We start from the raw sequence: 25,258 nt of genomic DNA, 5'->3' as shown, positions 1-25,258 counted from the left end.
TGACAATGGTATGGAAATGCCAGACCTGCAATTTGACCCATCTACAGCCTCGTATAAGCCTGAGAGACAGTATAGTACAAGACGCATATAATTCATCACTGAATAAAATACGCATCGTTAGTCCTTATATGCCTTATTTATGTCAATGTGACTCGCATATGTCTATACGACTCAAATACATTTATACGACTCATATACTTAACGGTCAACGATATGTCTGACAAAAAGCTAAGCCTATACAACTCATATAACCTTATATGAATCGTATAAACGATGTATGATGAGTGCGTATAAGGTGATGATGTGTGGTTAAAGGACACAAATATTATAAGATATAAAAAAGCATTCTAATTATATATATAATTAATTTGGTCAAATAATTAAAATGAGCAATATTATCATATTAAACAAAGGTATGGGATGCCAACTAGGAGTAGAGGGTATACACGTGTGCATGGTAGACGTGTCAAACTTATAAATGTGGGCCGTTGATTGGTTGTTGGTTAGTCAATTCAAAGGGAAGATGTCCACTTGGACTGGGAGTAACCGTAGCATGGGTAGGCATGGCCAGAATTAAAGTCGCAGATATTTATTTAATAATATATTAATTAATTAATAATTAATATCCAGATCCATTAGCTGCCAGCTAATCATAAATACGTCAAAAGTTTATTGCCATTTCTTTCCCTTTTTCACTTTATATAAAAAAAATTAAAAGACACATATAATTATATAACTTAAACATTTATCAAAATACTACTGTATATCTTTATGGTTTTCATCATGTAGTTCATTTAAATATGTATCTGTTTCCTTTATACAAAAAATCTAAAAAAGTGAAAGAGGTTAAATAAATAAATTCTTTTAATAACATTTATTATGAAAGAAATGTAGATATATTTTGACTTTTATTCAAACTTTGTACATACATAATGAGTATTGATTTCAGGTATCGCTAGCTAGCTTTGTGAGGTGAACAAGTCAACCCTCTTATAGGCTACTTGAGATCAACTTGTTAAGAGCTCAAATCAAGCTGAGCTTAACTAGCTCAAGTATGTAAATAGGGTTAATTAATAAAAAGTAAATTACTCAAATAGGTCATGTGGTTTGCTCATACCGCATGGTTCGGTTGGCCCATGCGAATGAAAAATCGCAAACCTAGTCCAAACATTTATGAGTGAGTTCACGTTTTGCCCCCAATGTTAATGACCGTTAGTTTTTAACGAAATGGCCCTATTTGTCATCCATGTAAGGATAATTCAGTCTTTTTGGACAACCTCGAGCTCTCATAAGTTAAGCAAGCCAAACTCAAAGTGAAGCAAGCCTAGGCTCGGGCGCTAGGCTCAGCTCCTTTACGCCCTAGTATCCTTACTGCATTAATTATGGATGAAAGAAAAACTTCATAGTTAACTCTAGCTACTTTAATAAAGTTTTGGCTTTCCTCTTAAAATAAATATGAACTTGTGAATTCTTTATTGATTAAGATGAGATGTAAAATGTGACACAAATGATAACAAAGGTAAAACTATGTAGCCTTAGAATATATATATATATATATATATATATATATATATATATGAAAAGTCTCAATCTGCATGATTGGCATTTGGGAGTACTTGTAGATGACCTGTAGATGTAGGATTTTAACCGACCAACTGCCTCAAGGGATGAATCAGTTGGCTGGATTTCATGTATTCATCAACATTTTATGAGCCCAAAGGGTCCCTCTCACCACACCTTTAATCTCAAGCTGGCGATTTGACGTACACATGGTTCGAACCACATTATCCCAATCCAAATGCAGAATAAACCCTAAATGTGTTCCCTGGGATGGTGACTTGTTACATGATCCTATTAAATAAGTACTTGATGAAACGTGCAACCTCAGTTTCATGTTTCATTGTTTTGTGAACTTAAATTCTTAAGCTGGCTTTAAAGGTTTTTATTTAGTTTCTTTTTTAACATAAAGCATATGTAAAACACATGATTACAAGCCATAATGTGAACATAGACGATTATTTGATTATTTGAAGCCTTAATTATGGTGTAAATGATCTAAACCACTCATGAGGTACTTAAGGTCAACTAGCTAAAAGCTTGAATCGAGATACACTTGAGTCTTAATTAACTAAGCTCGTTTAATAAGTGAGTCCAAGCCTCGGCTTCACTTAAATAGACTCATGGGTCTAAACAATCTTTTTATTTATCTAACTTTATTAAATAAATTAAATATATTAATAATTTATATAATAAAATTATTTTAAAAATAATTTAATACTAAATAAAATTATAATTATATATAAATAAATTAAATAACAAATGAGCCAAGCATGTGACAATCTTGAGCTTGAAAAACTACCCACGATCCGAGCTCGAGCTATAGAAATATTGAGCTCTATACTAGCCGAACTTGAGCTCAAACTATTGTAAGTTAAACCAATCAAGCTAAAGCTTAAGCAAGCACAGACTCAACTCGTTCACACCTTAATACCTTATAGCATTAGTGACCGAGTTTCTTCACTTTCAAACTACCAAACAACGTAAATTCGGTCGATCAAAACCGCAATAAAATTTCTATCAAACAAAAGTGTGTGTATATATATATATATACACTAAATGACATGATTAGACTCTAAATTATGTAAATCTTAAAATGAAAGTTGGGTACGGGTATGTACAGAGTTTGTTAGACTACCATACGTGTGTGTTAGTGTGGGACAAAACAACCACAAATGGATAATAAATTGGTCAGTCAGTAACCCTCTTGATGACACTTGGGATTCCTATTTATAACTTGTACAGTACAACCAAATAGTGCACGTGTGACAAGATAGAAGATATGGATGCGATGCCCATCATCCCCAACTTTTTTAAAAATTTTTGTTTCAAGGGGTAGATCGCTTTTACTCGTAAATGTTTTACTGAAAAAAAAGGGCCTAATACTCAATGGTAAAATTCAATACTTATTAATTGGGAATATCTCATTGAATAGAATAGTAACCAATTTTTAAAAGTGTTTCAATTAGGTCACTCATGCATATTTAGTCTTGCCAATTTTTTTGTGCGTCAAGAAAGAAATTGAGAATAAGATGTGGTGATCGGAATTTGCAATATATGCAGTTAAATTTTAAAAAAACGTTAATTATATTAAAATTTAAAAATAAAATCCACGTCGCCACTCAACGCCAACTTCAAAAAAAGATAAAAAGATTTCCTATGTGAAACAAAAAAGGAAAAAGCTAAAAAAACATGTTAAAACCTTTAATTTAATAAAATATGAAAATTGAGCGACTTAATTTGAACACTTTTTAAAATTGAGTGACCTAATTAAAACATTTTTAAAATTTGGTTATTATTCTATAAAGTTGCTCTCTTATTAATTGTAGTGATTGAACTTTTTTATTGAACTGTAAGGTTAAGATACTTTTAAAACCCTTATATAAATAAATTTCTTTTGTCTTGGCAAAACTTTCCAAAAAGATAAGAGCCTCTACTAATGAAGTTGACCTTATATTGACTAATGATTTAAGCGCATATCAGGTTTTGTTTATATTAATTACAGATAAAAACCAAGATAAAAATAAAAGATTACCTTAAAATGTTAACAATACATTTAAGGTGGCCATTTACCCGGTGGTACAAACAGGTGGATGTAAAAATCTAGCATAAGTGTTGAACTGTTGATTGATCCCTAATCAATTGCTAGTTGGTTCCTTATTGACTAGACGGTGATTAATCGCTATTTGGTCAAATTTCAAAAATATTATACAAAAAATTTGGTATATCTATTTATTCTAATAAAGTAAAATAACTATGGACATGTGTCGGTTTGTTGTTAAATCTCATAATATTTTTCCCTCCAAACTAATAATTATGACATAAATCAATAATTATTCACTTTTCTTTTACACTCAATTTATATTATATCTATAATATGATTTAATTATTCACTTTCTTTTAAATTCTATTTTATTATATATACTAACATTTTTATAAAAATAAATATTTTTATAAATTATAAATATATGCTTAAATTTATCTATTTATTTTTTTAGTTAATTTACTAAACTATATGTATGTTAAAATTTAATAACATATACCATTCTATTTCATATATAATAAAGTTTGTCATAGTCAGTTTCTTGGGGTTTTTTTTATCAATGATTTTTTCAGGTTTTTTGTGGGACTTAAATTTGATTGTTACGGATCAAAAGTCGGTAAATAGATTGTGTGGTACAAGTTAATTACATTTTGCTCAAAATTTGTTACGGGTCAAAAACGGGTAATATGAGTACTTTTAAAAATTTGAGAATGCAGGTAGATTTATTATAAAATTTGTTACGGGTTCAAAGTTTTGACTTGAAAATTTCAAAAAAAAAAATTGAAAGTTAGAATTTTAAACGTGATTTAAGTTTCGAATTTATTTTCAATGACATTTTTGGAAATATTGAAAAGATTCGAGACTTGGTTAATTGACTATTTTACCCACAACTATTAAAATTTAAGAAAAGATGGCAAACACTTTCGACATGCTACCTCTAGGCCTATCAATGCTTCTAACTTTTATCAAATTTGACATATTTGTGTTAGTATTGAAGTTTCCTTTGATGGTGATTAAAATGTAGTGTGTGAAACATGTCATACAAAATTATGATCAAGTGAAGCAAAACATTCACAAAATTGAACAGGTTAACGTGTTATGTTTATGTGTTATCATTATGGCAAAGTCGAGAAGCCTCTCAAAATTATAAAAATCATTTTCATGGTGTAGGTCTGAAGTATTATTGTATGAAAAGTCATTTTTGAAATTAGTTTATAACCAAAATTCTTTCAATTATATATATATATATATATATATATATATGGGGGATGGATCTTGCGAGAAGTGATTTTATAGCGATAAGTACGAGAAGTTAATCATAACCATTGATGATGATTGATCAATGTTCTACAATCAAAATGGTAATAGTGTTATTATGAGTTTCAAGATCTTAATGGAAATTAATGGAGTTTCAAACAAAAAGGGTATGTTGGTATTTTGCTTTATAAAAGCCACATTTGTAACTTACATTTCATTATTACATTTCTAATTTTTAACTACATCATCTCTCAAATAAAATATTCTAATAATTTAAGCTTGCAAGAAGTTATTACAACCTGCAAAAAAAATCATATAATCTATATTACCTTAACTTTTTATTACCAATTAAATTTGTGGGTTTCACCATACGTTTTCTAGTTTATACAAGCTAACACGTTCTTCAATGTTCATAAAAAAACGTTGACCAACAATATGTTAAAGCTACATTATTTAGGAATTAATTAATTTACTAATTAAATTCATAAGTTAAAAATGATTATGTTAAAAGTTACATTATTTATTTTGTTAGTGTATGTGGTATTTCAAATTGTGTGTGCATATTTTTTTCGTGTGTAGATTCATTTATGTATGTAGGTTCATACATGTATTGTATTTGTGGTATTTTGAATTGTGTAAGTGTAATTTTTATCTTGTAGATTCATTTATGTAATATGTAAGTTCATATATGTACCATGTAGGTGGTATTTCGAATAATGTAGTTCTAATTTTTATCGTGTGTATGCTCATTTATGTATTTTGCAGGTTCATATATGTGCTGTATATGTGGTATTTTTGAATTATGTATGTGATCTTTTATCACGTGTAGGTTCATTTAAGTAATGTGTAGGTTTATATATGTACTGTGTAGGTGATACTTTGAATTGTGTATGTGTAATTTTTTTTATCGTGTGTTGGTTTATTTATGTATTGTGTAGGTGGTATTTTGAAGTGTGTTATGTATAATTTATATAAAAATCTTGAAATTAACAATAAAATGAAAAAAGATGTAGATTTGTTTGTTGATAAACTGCAAATAAGATGTAAATAGATTTATGTGTAGAATATGCTGTATAACGTGTAAGAAGTGTTGCTTAATGTGTAAGATATATTTTATGATGTGTAGGATATGTTATATGATGTATAGGATATGTTGTTAAGATTGATGTGTAGCATGTATTTTTAGTGTGTAGGATATATTGTATTATGTGTATAGGATATGTTATTAGCATTGACATGTAGCGTGTATTTTTAATGTCCAGGGATAATTATTCGGATTGAGTTTTTCTTATTTTAATATAAAAAACTGAATTTGTGAAAAGAATTTTGAAATAATAAAAAATTAACAATCAACATAATATAAAAAAAAGATAAAAAGAAAATCATGTCTGAAACTCCTAACTTATTTATTAGTTAACAAAAACAAATCATGAAAATTTTACTAATATGCCCTAGTAATTGATTAAACATAAAATAAAAAAATTATATGATTAGCTAGAAGGACTTCTCGCACTTTTCATAATTAGAAAACTTCTAAAATGAACCTAATTATATATATATATATGATACTCAGAATCAAATGGACCGTTCTCATGTATGTTTTTGCACTTACGTTATTATTATCATAATTATTTTTTATTAAGTTCATTTTTTTGAAAAAGTCATCTACTGATATAAATAAAATCAATTTATATACACATAGTATAGATATAAGCATAGATGTAATAATTTTTTCATATACAATATGTAATTATTTGCTTTATTTATAACATTATTATTTTGATCATCTCGTTTGTTACACGGGCTCTAAAGCTAATATATGTATATTTGAAAGATCGCATATAAATTTCAATCCGATTAATTCATATTAATCTCTATTAATCGTTAGTGCGTACCCACCGCGCAGCTGACACTTAGCGACTTATACAACCATGGGCGGATTTAGAGTGGGTTCACCGAATTCACGGGAACCCACTGAGTTTCGGATTTTTAGTAGAACGTCCATATAAAAAGACTGGAGTGAACCCATATATAAAATATAGAGTGAACTCTTACACAAATTGAACAAATACTCTAGTGGTTAAATCTCTACTTTATAGTTGGAGATACCTAGGTTCGATTCTCTCTTGCTGCATGTTCTTTAATATTTTTTATTCAAAACATATTTAGGGTTGTATACATTAACTACAAGATTCAAGCAAAGGCTAAGCCATGTACCATCAAGTATTGTTGCGCATGCCTCCATGTTAGCTTTCCTATACTGTGTAATTGTGCTAATGCATTGTTTTTTAAAAAATATTTTGGACTAAATTCTTGGTTTAATAATTTATTTGCCGATGCATATGCTTCATATATATATCTAGATGTGGCCTAATTAAACAAGTAGGATTGTTCTAAGTGTAAAGGTGTATGTAATTGTAGCATTTGTATTTATGTTTATGAAACTTTATCTATTTATAACCTGTGAAATTAAGATGAAATTTAAGCGTAGTTTTAACCGTAGGAAAAACGCGATCATTAGCCCACTCGTATAGTTACACCAATGACAAAGGCATGCGGATTATCCATTGTTTTTTAATGGAGTCATTTTTTTTATTACTGTATCGTATTTTTATTATGTGATTAACTTTACCCGACCCAAACCATTGAATCGACCCGAAAATTTTTATGCCCGATCCTATGAATTCGGAGCACCTAAATATAGTGAACCCACTAGAAAAAAATCCCGGATCCGCCACTGTATACAACACTAAACGTTTTTCACTTTAACCCCGAACTAAATCACTAGCTAGCCTGAAAAAAAGTAAACAAAATTCATATATGGTTCTTAAAACCTTCCAAAAGAGATTTGGTCGGTTTTTGTCTAATATGTTTTAATTTTAAATATTTAATAAAATTATGTTCTTAAAGTGGAATGAAATGGAACAAGCCCCAAAAAGTTCCCAGTTGAAAAACCCAAGTGTTAGATGATGATATCCAGTGGTCAACCCTCAAACGCATTTTGAAGATTCAAGAACCTCCCAATACCTAAACCACAATCATTGAACCATATCAATCCATTGACTACCTCATTATAGATTATAAAAGATACCCCAAATAGCATATATTGGACCAACAGAGCCGACCAAATCAAGTTCACTTAGAAGGTAGGATTGCAATGAGCCGACTAATAATCACTCTCTCATACCTTTTTTTTTACGACAAAGTTATGATAATCGTAATACTTTTAAACTTCTATATAAATATAGCCTTTGTATAGGTTATAACCCAGCACTTCCCACTAAAAAGTAATTAAGAAACCTCTATTAATTGAGCTAGCCTCACGTTGTAAAAGCATGTCTCATACATAATACATAATCCAATATCTGCCAAATAGTGGGTGTAGCCGTTAGTTTGATAAAAACTAACCAATGAGATTTCTAAATAGATTTTTCACCATTTAAGTTTACACAATAAGAATCAAGTTTATTAGGTGACATTGAAGTTTATTAGGTGTTTCAATCTCATGTAATTTTTTTTTATAAATATTAAAAAGATTAAGTAAAATCAACTTATAGCCAAATAAAACATATATATTATTTACTAATTCTTTTTTTTTTAGTTTGACTTTAATTAATAGTTACAAAACTTGCTATTATTTAGTGAATTTCTTTCTTCATTATTACCTCCTCCTTCAACTTAATTAAAAACGATATTATCACTTTGCAGTAACCATAATTTACATATGTTTCATTTGTGTCACTTATTTAGTTAAGAAGGAAAATATGTAATTTACATAATTTAAGAAGAGGAAATATGTAAAAATCTCTTTAGTTAATTTTATAAGATTTAAATATTTGTAAAATAGCATAGAATTAAAGTGCCCGATGATAGTTTAGAATTTAAAAGAAAACAAATTTTAGTTGAGTTAGTAAAATACTTTAAAAACTTGATTATCACATAATACGATACCCATCTCATGCCAACGTAAACTTTCAAATCTAGTTCCACACTCCAATACTGGTGTCACAATTTTCTGAGGGAAAATGTTGGACCAAAGGTGATGGCTCGAACTCATCGTGGTACAATTTTATTACATAAGATATATAGAATAAAATCTACCATTTTGTAATTGATATTTCAAGAAGGCCCACAAGTTGGGAGTGGGTCAGTGGGGTTAGATAAAAAGAGAGTATTGAAGGCATGGGATAAGCTTCTTGGACAAAGTGCAATTCCTCGCTTACATGTTACCCAAGATATTATAAAATAATGTTAAACGTGTAAAAAAAGAAAGAAAGCAAGCTATTTTAATCAAGCCAAACACTTTGTTCGTACAAATTCGTATCACTGTATATGCATTAAGGAAATATAATATAATAAAAACCCCATGAATGCAAATTCAAAGTACACCGCATTGCAACAAAACATCATAGCCACATAAAACCTTCAACTCTTATCACCTTTTCCCATAACCTCTTTAAGCTGCCCATCCCTCCTCTATCACACACACATAGGTTATATAAATTATAATCAGAAGTTACAACTTTTGTGAATGAAAAAAAAATAAAAAAAAACTTATTCACAATTTCTATAAATATTGAAGTTGTGAATTAGTTTTTATTCGCGCGTCTTATGAATATTTAACGAAACTAAATGAGTAACACTGATTCATAATTACGAGCATGTTAAGTTGCGAATCAACTTTACAAGGGTAGGCATGTGTTATATATAAGAAAAGAATATAAAATGAAATTTAAGTATGAAGTATGAAGAATGAAATGATGGTACGTATCCACCTTTCCCCTTCGTTTCGTTTGTTCCTCGCCTTTTCGGAGTTCGCCAATGAATCCACTTATCATGATTCATGAAGGTAAAATGTTAGAATCTCGCTTAAATACATAAATAAATGTTTTTGATTGGCTTTTGCAGTTCTTGCGATATGGTTTGCAATTATCTAATGTGCAAAAGTACACGTGACTAAATATATGTTGCATGATTTTTTCATAGGTTGCATTATAGTATTGCGTGATTATCTAATTTATGCACAATTAGTTACATATATAAAATAATAATTTGACTTTATATAAAATTATGACGCGGACGAAATTACTCATCTCCCGCACACCACATGACGATTCGGGTCGCGAAATACATATAATTACCTTGTATAGCATGCATACATTTAACTTCATGTATTTCTATGATCTACATATATATATTTATTTGTCTTTGACTTCGCAATTAATGTTTAAAAGTGGTTTTCACGAGTCTTCAAGTTAGATGTTTTCGTTAGAACCCTCCAACCCCCCCCCCCCCCTCCCCAACACCATACACACGCACATATGTGTGTGTGTGTGCGAGAGATATATTTTGAGAACTTTGTTGAGTTTTAATAACTTAAAAACTTCATTCTTGACCACACATTTATTTAATTAAATAGATTAGATTATGCGGTTGAGATTAAATGCGATTAAAAAAATAAAGCATGAGAGAGAATAAAGATGTACAGTTATTACACAACTTTAAACGTCCGTTACACATACAGTATGTAATAAGTCGACGCGATGCGTAAAAAATTTTGTAATTTTTTACGTATATGTAACTTACATATATTACGTATGTGTAAAAAAATTCAAAAAAAATTGTTACGTTGAGTTCTTTCGAATTCTTAAAACTCAAAGTGGTTCTCATTTGAAATGTCATATATATATATATATATATATAGAGAGAGAGAGAGAGAGAGAGTGCTCCAAAAAAGTATTGAGATATCCAACGAATATCTCACCACTATATATGATCACTTCTACCTCCAAACCAACAACACAAAATCTCTCCTCACACACACACACACACACACACACACACAATTATACAAGAAGATACACACTGACACACACATATATCTTTAAAGGATGAAGAACGATAAGGTTTTAAAATCATGGATTAAAAAGTGGAAAAAGATGAACAATGGAGCAGTCATCCCTTCATCTACAAGCTGTGACAAGTGCTGCCAATGGATATTCAAATGGCCATCATCCATGAATGAAGACGAATCTTCAATTCCAAGAGACGTCCCGAAGGGTCATCTGGTGGTTTATGTAGGCCAAAACCAGAGGCGGTTCATCATCAATGTGAAATTACTAAAACACCCTTTGTTCAATGCACTATTAGATCAGGCTCGAGAAGAATACGACTTCACTACCGATTCCAGACTCAGTATTCCTTGTGACGAGACACGTTTATCAGTGTGGTACGCTGTGCCACGTCACCACCAGATCGACGAATCCCACTGTGCATTTGACTTTTTTGAGTCAAACTAATTGTTCCTGCAATATTATTATATGTATTCATGTAAAGAGAGAACTTAATATTGTATGCGATTAGCGACTGTTTCATATAATTAGAGAAATGAAACCTGTTTTTTTGTACCAAACAGAAGTTAAAGACAGTTACTTTCCAACTGTTCTTGGTTGTTGCAGCATGAAGATGTCAATGATCAATTTAATCATACTATAAAATGAACTACCCTAATAAAAAGATGCAGCAACCTAAACTAAAAATCAATGCTTTAGCACTACAAAAGGTAAAAAAAATATACACATGTTATATCTGCCTCATGATAAAAGTACATAGCTACATATGATACAAAACATCAAAACAGTATAAAAGCAATGGCAGGGCTAAATCACATTTTCTAAAATGCAATCAACACACAAAGCACTGAAGGTTACCGCTTCCACTAAAACACTCACATTATGCAGATTGGGAGCAAATTACATAACATTTTCATCACAAATCATCTAACATCTTCGAGCAAACCTTCAAGCTCACGTTGACCAAACGACACACCACTAGCATTAGCATCTTTTGACTTAACAGAAAAGTAATACAAAAGCCACGCCACCATGAAATAAACTTCCATAAACGACTGAAAAGCCGAAGCAAACAACTTCCCAAATAAATGTGACAACACCCATCTTGCAAACGACCCACAAACGATACCTTCTAAACATTTAAGGTTAATTGCAGGATGCAACATCAATGACAACAAATGACACCCCTCTTTCACAACTTCTTTCACACTTTTTCTAGTGTCCACCATTGCAATCCACGCATCAACCGCAAACACAAACGAGATCAATGTATCCAGCAAGAACCAAGATAACAAAAACCCATAAATCTCCCTCTCAAACCCTTTAACCCAAGGCGACACTACCGAAAACGGCATCAACTTTAACCTAACAAAGATCTTAAAAAACATATACTGATCCTCAATCTCTCCAAAGAACCACACACCCAACAGCTGAGTCAACGCATCCCGAACCGCCCACCTCATAACTATATACCCCGACAACCGCTTCAACCCCAAATTCGACCCGTCCCATAACGACCGAAAAAACGACTTATACCCCTTCAACAAATCATTCACCACCACCACAAAAACAATTCCAAGCACCCAAGCATAAGTGACAACAAACCCGAATATCGCAAACCCATAACAACACGACAACACACTAAGCAGAAACAACAATGCAGTCATCTCATGATGCTCAAGCTCAAACCTTTTCAAAAAAAGATTCAATTCGTCAACACCTTCACTCTCATTCTCTTCAATTGGTTCACGATCTTTCAGATTACTCAAATTAACATCATCCATGTCCTCAATCCGTTCCGAATTGAATGAAACTTTGGCCGATTTGAATTGAATTTTAGGGTTTGAACGGACAATTTCGGAAACCCTAATCCCATGATCGGAAATGAAATTGGGAAAAATTCGTGGGTCAAACGAGTCGAAAAACAACGAGGTGGAATTGGGTTTTTGGGTATGTGACATACCGAAGAATCTGTGATCTGGGTGATCGTCGCCGGAGAAGAAGCCGTCGTCTAGGGTTCCGACGCGGGTGAGCTGGAGAAAGGGTTTCCGGCGATTGGGTGGATTGGGATTGGGATTGGAATTGGGGTTAATGTGGAGGCGAGAGAGGATGGATTTGATAGACGGGTCGTGGTCGATGAAGGAAGTGAGGGAGTGAGTGGCGGTTTCGACGTTGGAACGGAGGGAGAAGATGAGGGTTGAGAGGAGGAGGAAGGTGAGGAGGTGGTGGCGGATTGTGGTGGTGGTTTGTGACAGGATTTGGGTGGTCGAACGGAGGTGGGTTGACGGAGGATGGTTGTTCATGGTGGTGGATGTTGAATTTGTGTTTTGTTTTTTTTTCTTAATCTTTTTGTTTTGGGATTCTGTTGTAAAGATGTTGCTTTTAAATAATATTATTATAATCCCGGAATTAGCCCTGGGTAAATAACCACAACCGGGCGAATTCGGTTATTTATTATTTTGGGGGGGTTTGATAATATAATTGAAATGATATTAAGTTACTATCGGTATTAGACGCGTGATGCAACGATATGCTTAAAAGAAACGTAGTTAAGCTATGAAAATTTAATGATTAAATTTGGTCTATAAGTTTAATTTATATTTTCTAACGAAATATTCAATACATGATGAATTCTCACACAATTTCTTCATAATCATGAAAAAAATGTATCTAGTGATTTTATAAATTGTAATTATATTTTTTTATATAAAATAGCAATTCTAAGAAAATATGAAATGATGCTTCATTATTATGAATGACAAAAAAAAAGAATATTATACGTGCACAAATAGTTCTATGATCCATGGTGGTTGAATAATATGTGAGAATAAATTGATATTCATTCATAAAATCTTTTTTATATTTACCATCTTAGACCAATAAAAATCATCAACGGCATGTTCGTTTCACATAATGAGTGAAATTGGAATTGTAATTTGCATAGGATTTGAAATTGGAAAGAATTGGATTTGAAATCTAAACATTCCAATAAGAATTGGAAGAAATTAAATCCAGTTTCACGCTTGATTTGTTCGTTTGACAAATGAATTGTGATCTATCGTCACATCTCCAGCCAACCCCATCACCTTCAGGTGAGGGTGGCAAATGGGTTGGTTTGGGTCGAACGGGTCATGAGTCAAAATAGGTTGTGTCAAATGGGTTTAGGCAAGCTTGTAAAAGTCGGTAGGCGGACCTAGGCGGCCAACTAGGGAGTTGAGAGTACTCGGAGTGCTCTGAGAATACTCGAACATGGTAAATATAAAGAAAACTAATTTTTTGATATTATATATTTGTCAAAATAAGCATAATTCATGTCAAAATGGTACTCTATCTAACTCGACAACTTTTGAATGACTTTTAACTGACTTTTAGAAAATCCTAGCCCGCCTAGCTCGACATGACCGCCTAGCCCGACTTTTTTGTCCGACTTTTAGAAATTCCTTCCCCGACTAGCCCGCCTCACCCGACTTTGACCACATCCGACTAATCAAGACCGACTTGGAAAAAGTCTCCAAGGTAGGGGTCCGAGGACTGACTAGTCGCCCTTGGAATCTGACTTTTACAGCACTGTGTATATGTCACACGGGCTCTATCCATATTACAAACCAGCAGAAGACAACAAATTATTATACATCATCAGATAAAAGTGTATTGTTTTTCCTTTTTTATTTTCACTCTTGTGTATTGTCTTTTAATTTCTTTTTTATTTTAATAAATTTTATAAAATAAGTAACCACATTGAGTAAAAAGTAAAAAAAAAAAAAATTCGATCGATAAAAAGCGGCTTGGTTACATAAGTTGGTCTTTTCCACTCAAAAACCGGTTTTTATCGTGTGGCCAATAACTGATTATGGCTACTTGGTTAGTAACTGACATCCCCAAAACCAATTAACCGGCGTCTACAACTTTAGACACGCATGCTGAAAGTTATTAATAAAAATGATACCAAAGTACTCAGTTCAGTTTACATACGTATCAAGTGCGAAAAAAACAACCAAAACACAACCCTCGTCGCATCTCGATCAACAGACCATCTTGTCGCCAGCATAAAAATATTTACACAACACAAGGACGTTATATTTATCAGATCTACCAAAAAAAAAAGTTCCATTATTCTAATCCAAATGCTTCCTTTTCTTCCAACCCGATAACCAAACCGAAATCCACGTCGTCATCATTTCAAACCCGAACCTAAAAAAGAGTAAAAGATCGAGTTGTTTATGAAAATCAAACAACACAATGAAACAAACCCAGGGGCCAGGACTTATGGGCTTCGGCTAAGCCCATCTGGACTCACAGCTACCAACCTGCGCTTGTACCGTTTAAGAACTGACGCAAGGTTTTCTTTCCCTTTTGGGAACGCCACATCACCCGCTGCAGTACCGGGCCGACCTTTTCGGCCCGAGATAGCGTTGTCGACATCTGCCACCATGTCCAAAATATTAGCGGCAGTGGTGCATTTCCCTCTTGGTTTCACCAGAGCTGGAAAACTGGCGGCGGGTTTGGGTGGTGATGACCTGTGTTGGTACGATTCCGGAAGCTGAAGACAGAAACACGGGCTTGCCGCCACACGACGTTTACCAAACGCCGGCTCGATTATTCCCTAAACAGATGAAAAACAAATATTAAAAGTTAAAAAAAAAACCAAAATACTAAACGGGCTGCTTTCATTTGGGCCGGGTTGGCCCGATAGATTACCTGAAGACGGTTAAGAACATAAGTATACTTTCCCCAAAGCTCGGGCCGGCTTTCCATAACCGAAAGCTCAAGAATCCTATGTATACACCAAACACCAAAGCTTTTAATCAACTCGATTCTCCAAACACAGTCTTCACCGCAATTTGGGACCGATGTTACAAGATACTTATTATACTCAACTTCATCGACTTTTGTTCCACCAACACGGGCCACTCGATTCACCTCAATTTCATAAAGGAATCTTTCCCGAGCCGCCACCCGGTCCACAAGATCCTCATCGACCACTCCATTTTGCTTAAACAACCATTCAGACCCTTCAAGTTTCAAAAGCATGACAATACAAAGCCTAAGCGACTTCAAGATATTCGTTTCAGAATCCACACTAGTCATTTCTTGAGTGTTGGAATCGGGCCCAGGTTTTACCTTTTCGGCTACACCAAAATGTTCACACGGTTGTTTGGACCACATGGAACACGGGTCAGACGCTAACCAGGGTTTGTAACTTGTGACAGGCTGGTAAGAAGCTGCGTCCCGTGATAGATTCGAATACGATAACCCACCGTACCCGTAAATTGTGCCTGATAACGGGCCCGGATAAACCAGTTGCCCGAGTGCTACATACTGTTCAGGTAAAATCTTGGAGCCCCGACTCGGAAGTAGCCCGGATATATCAGGCATGCTGTAATACTTCTTCTCGTGCACGTCCTTGACCGGGCCCACAGGCTGATGATTGAAATATGTTTGTTCTGGTTGTATCAAGTTGGATCTAGACACAACTGGATCTGGAAAACCCGGTGGCTTAGCGGGTCGTAACCCGTTTTGTTGGGTTTTCGTCACGGAAACCAATGATTTGCATTTAGGAGTTACCGATTCGATCTGATTTTGACAGTAATCGGAATTTTGTTTGGTTTGATTAATAAACGACTTAATTTGATACCCGTGAACCGTAGCTGGCTGGTCAGCGTACGGGCCAGAAGCTTGCGGTATGCGTAAACTATGGTAATGTTTCTCGGGATCTGTCACGTTTAGGGTCGAGTTTCGTGCATATGCATCTAACAACTGCTGATAGGTCATCAAAGTTGACCCCCGTCCACCGTAGAACTGTTCTTTTTCCGGGCTTGTCGTTTTTGATATACCCGGGCCCGCCTTTAAGTTCACTTTAGAATCAATTCCAAGCAACTTATCGAGTTTGTTAATTTTTGCATCTTGTGTCATTTCCCCGTGTAAATCAAATAGAAGCTTCCAGAATTCGTCTAGTGTTGTAGTTAACTGCCGTCTGGCAGCCCGACCCAACCCGCCTAGCTTTGAAAGACTCCCAGGACCGACGATGTCATCGGTTTTCCTGCCAAGGCTCCTGAACGACCCCGGCCCATTAGTGGGAGACTTAACCGTTTCCAATACTGTTTTTGATGGTTCTTCGGGCTCGCATTCAGGCTCTTTTACGATACGCATGTTTTCGTCAATTCTCAGTGTCTTTTCAACCAAATCATCATCTTTTTTCAAGCTTTTAACGACCGGGTTCAAGACATCTTCCACTATAATCGGTGATTCATCGGGCTGGGAATCCGTTATATCAGAAGAAACTTCTTCGATGGTGGTCAACCGAGGCCCGTAATCATAGTCTAAAAGTTCATCAGGCAAATTGAAATCACGGGCCAAATTAGAATTAGAATCACACTCGCGGTTTTCTACTTTTTCTTTAATAAACGATGACTCGGGGATGGTATCGGTTTCGTGAACATTATCCCACTTTTGAACATCGGGTTGGGAACACTTCAAAGGTGTTACAACGAGCCAAAGCACGAGTGACATGGAAACAATCATGGTCACGAGAACGAACACAAACAGGACCCACATTGTCCACCTCAGATTACTCGCCCAATCACTGTTTCCAAGCACCATCTCAACCACAAACACAACCACCAAACCGAGCATCCCGATATAAGTAACCCAACTTAAAAACTCAACAAACCGAGACATTTTATTCACACCCATTATCGATCGTGACGAAGCAACACGAAAAAGCGGGACCACCGACGACGGGAGCAAAACCGCCACAATAATTTGAGTAAACAGCATAAGTTGATACGCGCCTTCGGCTCCCAAATGCCACGTGGACAAAAGTGCGGGAATTAAGGATATTAATCGGATTGTCGAGTGATGACACCAACCCGGAATGTCGATTTTGAAAAAATTAAGGAGGACCGACTGACTGCTGAATTTCCATGTCAGCGATGTTGTATGATATGAAAGAACCAGAACAAGAATTAACGCGAAAGGTGCCATTAGGCTCCTAAATACCTGGAACCGATTTTAAAACTAATTATTAAAAAAACATCCGTGGATAATAAATTTATACCAAAGAAACCGATAATAAAAAAACATTTTTTAGCACGGTAACCTGGTCCGTTAAAGATAAGGCGTCATGAAAAGTAAGCAAACCAAGGCCCGTGCTATAGAACACATTTGCAGCTGAGTTCATGAGAATGTAATTTATTGCAAAAATGCCAGTGAAAATACAAGAAATGGCGAAAAGATGGTCTTGACATAAAGCTTCCTTTGAAACTTGTTTCGGTCCCTGATTTTGCTGCAAAGATATAAATAATTATGCAGTTACATAACTGTCTTACAAAACCCAGTTGAAGCAATATGTGTACAGTTGTACAAAACTTTATGCGGTTCTTGTAGTTTTCAACTTAAAAAATGATTATATTAAACATACCTGCACTATAGATGAATGCAGATAAAAGTTATGAGGCATAATACTCGCACCGAGAAGACTCATTAAAGCAAATGCGCTTTCCCCATTAAAACTGGTAAGAAGCCCGCCCATTGACAGCGGTGTGTCATGTTGACTTGTAACGACCCCAAAGAAATATGAAAACAAAGCAACGGTTGCCAACCACATGCATATGAACTTAGCTTTCCCATTTTCCTAAAACATGTTTCGTTGTATTAAACATTAATAAAGAAAATACAAAAACTGATTTATACATAATTGAGAATAATAAGATAAGAGATTGAGCTTACCAAGTAACTTGAAACAATCGGAAATAAAAGCGCGTCGATGGAGGTTAAAAGCACACAAGTGAAGAGTCCGATGCCAAATGTAAGATTTAGAGCGTGTGCGGTTCCCAAAATCTTACAAAATAGAAATTTCGTTATAAACTGGTATGACGACTGTAAAAAGTTAACACAAAGGAGATAGAAATTACCATTGAAAGGTCTAAAGCGATAATAGATACTTCAGCTTGAATTCCCAAGAATATACATGTGATCATGTCATACTCCTCACTGCAAATCTACATCACCATATGAAAAACAGAAAATAAAAACCTATTTGATTAAAGTAACAAACTAATACAGTATATACAAAGAATAGTTAATGAAGAAAATAATCCACATTTCCACTTATGATTATTTGAATATTCAAGGGGGGTCATTTGTACACACGTTTGTTTCATACACGAAAACTATATACGTGAGGGTAAACCACTACCCCCCCCCAAAAAAAAAAAAAAAAAACCGATTATAAGCACTAAAGAACATACCTGCGCAAGATTTCTGCCGGTGACAGCAGCAACAGAAGCAGCAAGGTATTGACAAAGAACAGCAGCCAAACTAAAAACAAACACAACTAGAATAAGATCGTACCCAAAACGGGCCCCACCATCGACTGCTGCAGCCCATTTTCCTGGATCGACATATGTAACCGCAATAAAAATAGCTGGTAAAACAGCTGGAAGCAGCCGATGTGTCACGTTTGGCTGTGTTTTCATAATCAAATCGTTCGTCTCCATTTTAGAACTGTAATAACTAACTAGTGAAACAAAATTGAAGTCATGTGATGGCCAGTCAACTGTTATATTAATCTTCAAAGCTAAGTTACGGATGGTATTTGCTCTAGCGGGTTCAATCACATGATAGTTGTTGGCATATCAAGATTTTGGCAATCGCTTTGGTCACGTTCAAACCTTCATATCAATCTTGAAAGATTAATATCCAAATTTGAATGATCAACATAAACCCTGATTCAAAAAACCAAAAAGATATAATGTTTTACAAAATAATAAATTTTAATACATAATTAGTGTCATTTATTTACAAAAAGTTACTTTATAGCTCATACCAAATAATAGTTGCCATTCTTATCTAAAGAAAAAAAAAGAAAAGTCAATTGGTCAACTGTAGCTAAAAATGTGTAAAATCAACCAAAAAATTGTCTTCTGGATTTGGAAATGATGAAATGAAACAAACATGATATCAGTAATTAAACCAATAACAAATCAGTAAAACTTAACAAGCAACTCAGAGCTTCATAGTTACAATAAACCCCAAATTCAAGAAAGACAGTCAAATTATGAAATTAAACCCTAGAAAGCTAAAGAATTAAGATCTAAATCTGTTCTTACAAACCCAGAAAGACATGTGCATACAGCAAAAACCCATGTACAAAATCAAGAAAAAAAGTCAAACTTTGACTGTTATTAGCATTGATCTTGCTCAAAATACAATAAGGGTTTTGTTGTCAAAGGTGGCACCTTTAGTGCTGATTGTTGTTGTTCTGGATGTGGGTTGTGATTGAAAGCTCAATAATATGTCATCTGCTGAGGATTAGATGAGATGTGGTCTAATCAAGACTGTAGATGTGTGAGAGAGAGAGAGACTAGATACAATATGTGTATCTAAATGTATGAATGGATACTAAAATAAATGGCCCAATAATTGTAGCAGTGGAATGGTGGATGAGTCATGTGTCATGTAAAAAACAAAATTTTTATTTTCAACTAGCATTTTATCCGGTATGTTGCGTCGGGCAGGTTGGCTAAACTCAGACATCGGTAAAACCCAAGCATTGTAGGTCTCAGTTTTGAGGTGGTAAGTCGACATGAAATTCGGTCAATTTTGGTTATGTGCGTTATGGCATTGGAACTAAACCAAAAAATAAAACAAAAACAATTAAAAAACTGAGGTGGACCAGCGGGGTAACGTTGGTCGGTAAAGCTCGGGCTTAGTAACACCCGAGCGTTGTCGATCTTAGTTGTTGAGGCAATGAGTTATATTTTAAACTTCAAAAATTTGGTCGATCTTCGTCACGTTCGTTACGATACCAAAACTAAAAAAACAAAAAGTTAAGTGAAACCGACCGGATTACAAAACTAACCGGTCCATGCCAAAGTTAATAGTGTAAGACAAACCATTCTGCCATACACAAACACAAATAACACAATTAAAAAAAATAAACCATCATTTGCAGCACAAAGGATTCAAACTTGGGAAGAAAGCCAGTGCAAACATCTTCCACTACCAACTAAACCATCCAGCCAACATCAATGCTTGTGAAAACTATCAAAATCATTACTACATATACAAAAAAAGAAAGTGCCAAACTTTGTGGCACCAAACTTTTCTTTTATGCTATATTTATAATTTGGGAGTTGAAATAGTCAAATTTAAAGACTCAATCTCATCTCATTCGGTAGAGAAGGCACCACATAACACGAAAAACGTGACATCAAGCAACATATTACACGTAGTGTCATCAAGTTAAGCATTTAGGAGGGTCGATTAATATATTTCTTTCTCAACTACAGAGAAGAAGGCTCTGCTACGACTACGAGACAGCGGATTACCAACTTTTCGGTACATAAGAGCTCGCTCCATACTATATTACTAACTTTTCAACGTTACAAGAGTGAGTCCTTTGTAGTCGGGTCTTTTGTAGCCAAGTTAGTGTACGTATAAAATATTGGTTGAGATAATCAAATAATTTATGTCCTATTAATTTAAAACGGAGACATGTAATTTGTTTTATTTAAAATTACATTTGTGTGGGTGAATTAATCCTCTATTTTCTGTTTTAATATTAAGATATGATTAAAAATCTAAGGGTAATATTAAGGTTTGATTTTAAAGATATGTATTATTAACTTTATCTAAATTTAAGGTTTTCTTACAAGGAAAATAAAATTTAAAGTTGGCACCATTGTGAGATTCACATAAAGTTCACATGGTTAGGAAGAAATGTGTCAGAAACATGTTATGTTTTGAACCATCCAAAAGGAAAAGCCTATGCATCCATCTACATAAAGACAACCTTCATACATAATATCTTACATATCACATGTATTGTATTGTACCGGTTCATATTTTCTTAACAAGTGTGTGGCTACTAATGTTGTTTGGTAGCATCATCGACTCATCGTCACCGAAATAGCCGTAAACGCGACGTCTGTCGAAATTATCACACACCCGAACAATACATGTTGTGGCCAACTCTAGCAAAACATGTCTAGATGCACGACAACCTATCACTACTAGTAGTGACCACATATATAGTCTTTTCTTTGATTTTTATAGGAGTAATAGATACATGATACTTGTAGTTTAGTTTGAATTAAAAGGTATGAAGAATTATATCAGTGATTATGGTTTGAATTTTGTCATGATCTTTAATTTAGAGAAATATTAAATAAAAAGGTTATTAGTTTTTAATAGTCACAAATATGGTTAAAAATATTTGATTTAATAACACAAAAAGCACACACACCCATGAAAAAAACAATATGCACATGATATAAGCCCCCCCCCCCCCCCCCCTAAACTAAAAAAGAAAAAAAAGGAATTAACAAACTTGCACTTCTATATAGTACAAACTTTCTAATCAAAAGCTCGTTGATCTGGTGGTATGATAGTGTCGGATAAGCCTTTGGGTTTTCAATAAAGCGGGGGAAGGGGGGGGGGGGGTCAAATCCAATTGGTGATAAGCTTTGGAAAAAAAAGTGTTAAAAAAATTACACTTTTTAACAATTGTGGGCTTGAACTCTTCCTGTTGGAAAAATAAAGCCTTAACAAACACACTAATACCGGTAGACGAAAGACCCTTTGGTATATATAACAGTTGATTAAGTAATAATTGTCGCTATACACAAAGTGTTCATACATTCTCTCTTAAAACTAGTTATGTATAAGTTTTATCAATTGATTGAATATGCCAAATTAACGAATAATAACAAACCGCATACAAATTGGTGGATTTTTATCCGATTTCTAGTTCACTCTCGCATGGTAGGGTCATGGATCGGAGAATTTGAGGTATTCACCCGAATCAGAGCTCGAATATGACTATGAGATATTGAAAGTGTCAAAAACTCGTTCACACACCACAACCTCTATTGAAATTTAAAATATATGACCCGTGTCAAACCATAAGGACCATTTATGTAATTAACACGAACGAAAGCTAATCTATTTCCCACTTTCCCGTCTTGAGGTCACACTGTCGTCTCGAACTCTTGTTCCGTCACAAAAAGTTGCAGTTTCACCGGATATAGGGATGGATGGTGATCAACCTACCAATCGGCGCTGATGAAGAATGTATATAACTTTGTGATATATATATTTGCTGAATTTTAGCTTAATTCAAATTCAGTTAATCCTGATTTAGTGTTTGGAGTTTATTATGTGTGTTTGAGGTGCAATTACTTTTAGTTTTCTTGTGCATGGTTTGGTTTGGTTTGGTTTCGCGCTAAATCTGAACCAAAAACCAAAATGTCTGAGTTTTTGAAAACCAGTTTTTTTTGTTTGGGACTTTCGGTCCGGTTTCGGTTAATTTGATTTTGCTATTTCAGCTTGGAAATTTTGGACGGAAAAAAAAAGTTAGCAAAAAATAATTAATTGGGCTAAATTTTTTTGTTAGTTAATAACAGATTGATTATTATACATTTTGGCTACAATATTTGGGTTGAACTATATATTGAACTTTTATAACTTACTTAAAATCTAAGATAAAAAAATAAAAATCTATAAGTTCGTTTTGGTTTACACGCAAAACCAAAACCAAACAAAAAGTTTGGGTTTTACGAAAACCAAACCAAACCGTCTATTTTTGTTTTCGTTTGGTTATTTCGGTTTCATGCACACCCCCTTTGTGCCTTTTTTTGGATAGGATTAAGATTTTATGACAAATTATCTGTTAACCTCAACAGGTACTAGGTTACATTTATGCTTTTGTTATCTTCGAAGAAAAGAGACTAAGATTCCTCAAAATAAAATGCACCTTCTTAAGTCACAGTTACATAAAGAATGTATATCAAGTTCCTGTCTTTTGATAAAAGTGGTTGGAATAAATGCTTGAGAGATGATTCTAAACATGTTTTTTTCATGATTCTAAAAAGTTGGAACATAAGAAGCAGAGGTTTTGCCTTTGTGAAGATTATCAATCAAGACGAGTGCACACGATCAGAGTTGTAACTTGTAACAAAAATGGCAAGATAAGCATTTTGAGAAAGACCGAATCCATGAAGATGAGTCATGAGGAACTCCAGAAGACCACAAATCGGCTCCAATCTCGTTGGAGAATATAAACGGTTCTGTAACTATGTTTTGTCCTATGGCCTTGCTATTTACATAAGAAAATGATTTCATTTTTTAAATCTTTTTTAACATTCATGCTGATATTAATATGTTTTATGGCATGTGTCTGCATGAATTTTAAATACATGTTTGCTTTATATCCAACTGGTATAGCTCAAGAAATCTTCATTGCAGATGCTTTAAGGATCAGCTATAGGCCGGGCCACCGTCGAGAAAGAATTCTGTCAACATAGAACCAAAAGATGATGAAATAAGTTCCAAGAACAAGACCATGGCTTATGTTAGAAACTTTTCATGGAGTGTTAATGTTATGTTAACAATGAAACTCTATTTTGTGCATCGAAATTTAATGTATTTTATAATAATGGTAGCGTTCGATCAGATTCTTCTTTGTGACGTCTGATTGTGCAAATTATGATATAAAGCGGTTAAATCACTTGATGAGGTCGTAAGTCAACCATTTTGCTTCTTATGTCCATTTTTTCAATTTCCATGAATTACTGAACCATTTTAATAATTCTGTTGCAAGATCTTGCCGGTAGAAGTATCCAAGTTTGCGTCTTTGAGGCGTCACTTTCAAAAAAATTTCTGTAAAGGAGTGGCTTCGTGTAATCTTTTCTTCAAATGAAACGCATATGGATATTATAAAATATTAAAAAACAACTTTGAGTGACTTTCAACCCGTTTGACTTGTCAGGTAAAACACAAGTGGATTGAGCTTAATAAGTAAATGGGTTGAAAATGACAACCCACTCATATAATCTAGATCATTATAATGAGCCCCTTTGTACACTTTCAAATGGGCCTATCCAGATATGTGCATGTAAGCATGTTTGCTAGATTTTAGACCCTTAGTTGACAATAGAGTATGGTGGACCTCTACAGTTCCCCAAATAGTCATCAAACCACCTGCAGGCCCCCTTTGCTAACCGATATATGTTCATATGCGAGGCCCGACATGTGTAAAGGCGATCATGAAAGGTTGTCCAACAATGGCAGGAAATAGTCTTTATGGTGTAACATTTGTGGGTCCGACATCACCCAACTGATTACTAGTCTTTAAGGTTTTTGCAATCATTGTACAGTTGTGAATTGTGGACTCTAAGCTGAGTGTTATGTCAAATTCATCTAGTCATTCGACATCTTTAGCACTTGCTGATGATGAGCATGCTACTTTGTTCTCATAACATGAAGAAAATATACAAACAAGGTCAATAAGTATGTCATTCAAGCACGAAAAAGGTTGGAGGTTCTGTAATGATGCACGTCCGTTGGAAACATGATCAATGATGCAAAACACAAGCACGAACGTAGTGTTTAAACACAATCTAAGAGAAAAGTTTTTAACATCAATGAATAGATAATGCACCGTCCAAAGATTTTAATAATTAAAACCAACTTTAATAACATGCAAAAAATAATAAGATGCTTATTTCACATGATTAAGCTAACAAAAACTTCAAAGATGTTGAAT

At 34.1% G+C, this 25,258-nt stretch overlaps 2 protein-coding genes and 1 pseudogene across 2 annotated transcripts; 1 reads left to right on the top strand and 2 right to left on the bottom strand.

Moving 5' to 3' along the window:
* The first annotated feature begins 10,739 nt into the window (after positions 1–10,739).
* Positions 10,740–11,249, top strand: LOC143577237 (auxin-responsive protein SAUR50 pseudogene; annotated as a pseudogene).
* Positions 11,250–11,430: 181 nt separating this feature from the next.
* LOC143579012 (uncharacterized) lies at positions 11,431–13,013 on the bottom strand. Its single transcript, XM_077062432.1, has one exon. It carries the CDS (start codon positions 13,011–13,013, stop codon positions 11,634–11,636), a length of 1,380 nt encoding a protein of 459 aa, XP_076918547.1. The 3' UTR covers positions 11,431–11,633.
* Positions 13,014–14,812: 1,799 nt separating this feature from the next.
* LOC143577963 (ethylene-insensitive protein 2.2-like) lies at positions 14,813–20,053 on the bottom strand. The gene is made up of 8 exons (XM_077061670.1): positions 19,950–20,053; positions 18,960–19,436; positions 18,624–18,710; positions 18,439–18,549; positions 18,131–18,343; positions 17,810–17,995; positions 15,409–17,709; positions 14,813–15,313 (listed from the first exon to the last, which is right to left on the bottom strand). Exons 2-8 carry the CDS (start codon positions 19,206–19,208, stop codon positions 14,975–14,977), a joined length of 3,486 nt encoding a protein of 1,161 aa, XP_076917785.1. The 5' UTR covers positions 19,209–19,436; positions 19,950–20,053; the 3' UTR covers positions 14,813–14,974.
* Positions 20,054–25,258: the final 5,205 nt, after the last annotated feature.

This window comes from Bidens hawaiensis, unplaced genomic scaffold (genome assembly GCF_021521415.1).
Source record: "Bidens hawaiensis isolate Kalapana, Puna unplaced genomic scaffold, B.hawaiensis_p1.1 tig00001461_1, whole genome shotgun sequence".
NCBI lineage: Eukaryota > Viridiplantae > Streptophyta > Magnoliopsida > Asterales > Asteraceae > Bidens > Bidens hawaiensis.
The sequence above is the reverse complement of the archived record's forward strand: the minus strand, read 5'-3'. Positions and strand labels throughout refer to the sequence as shown.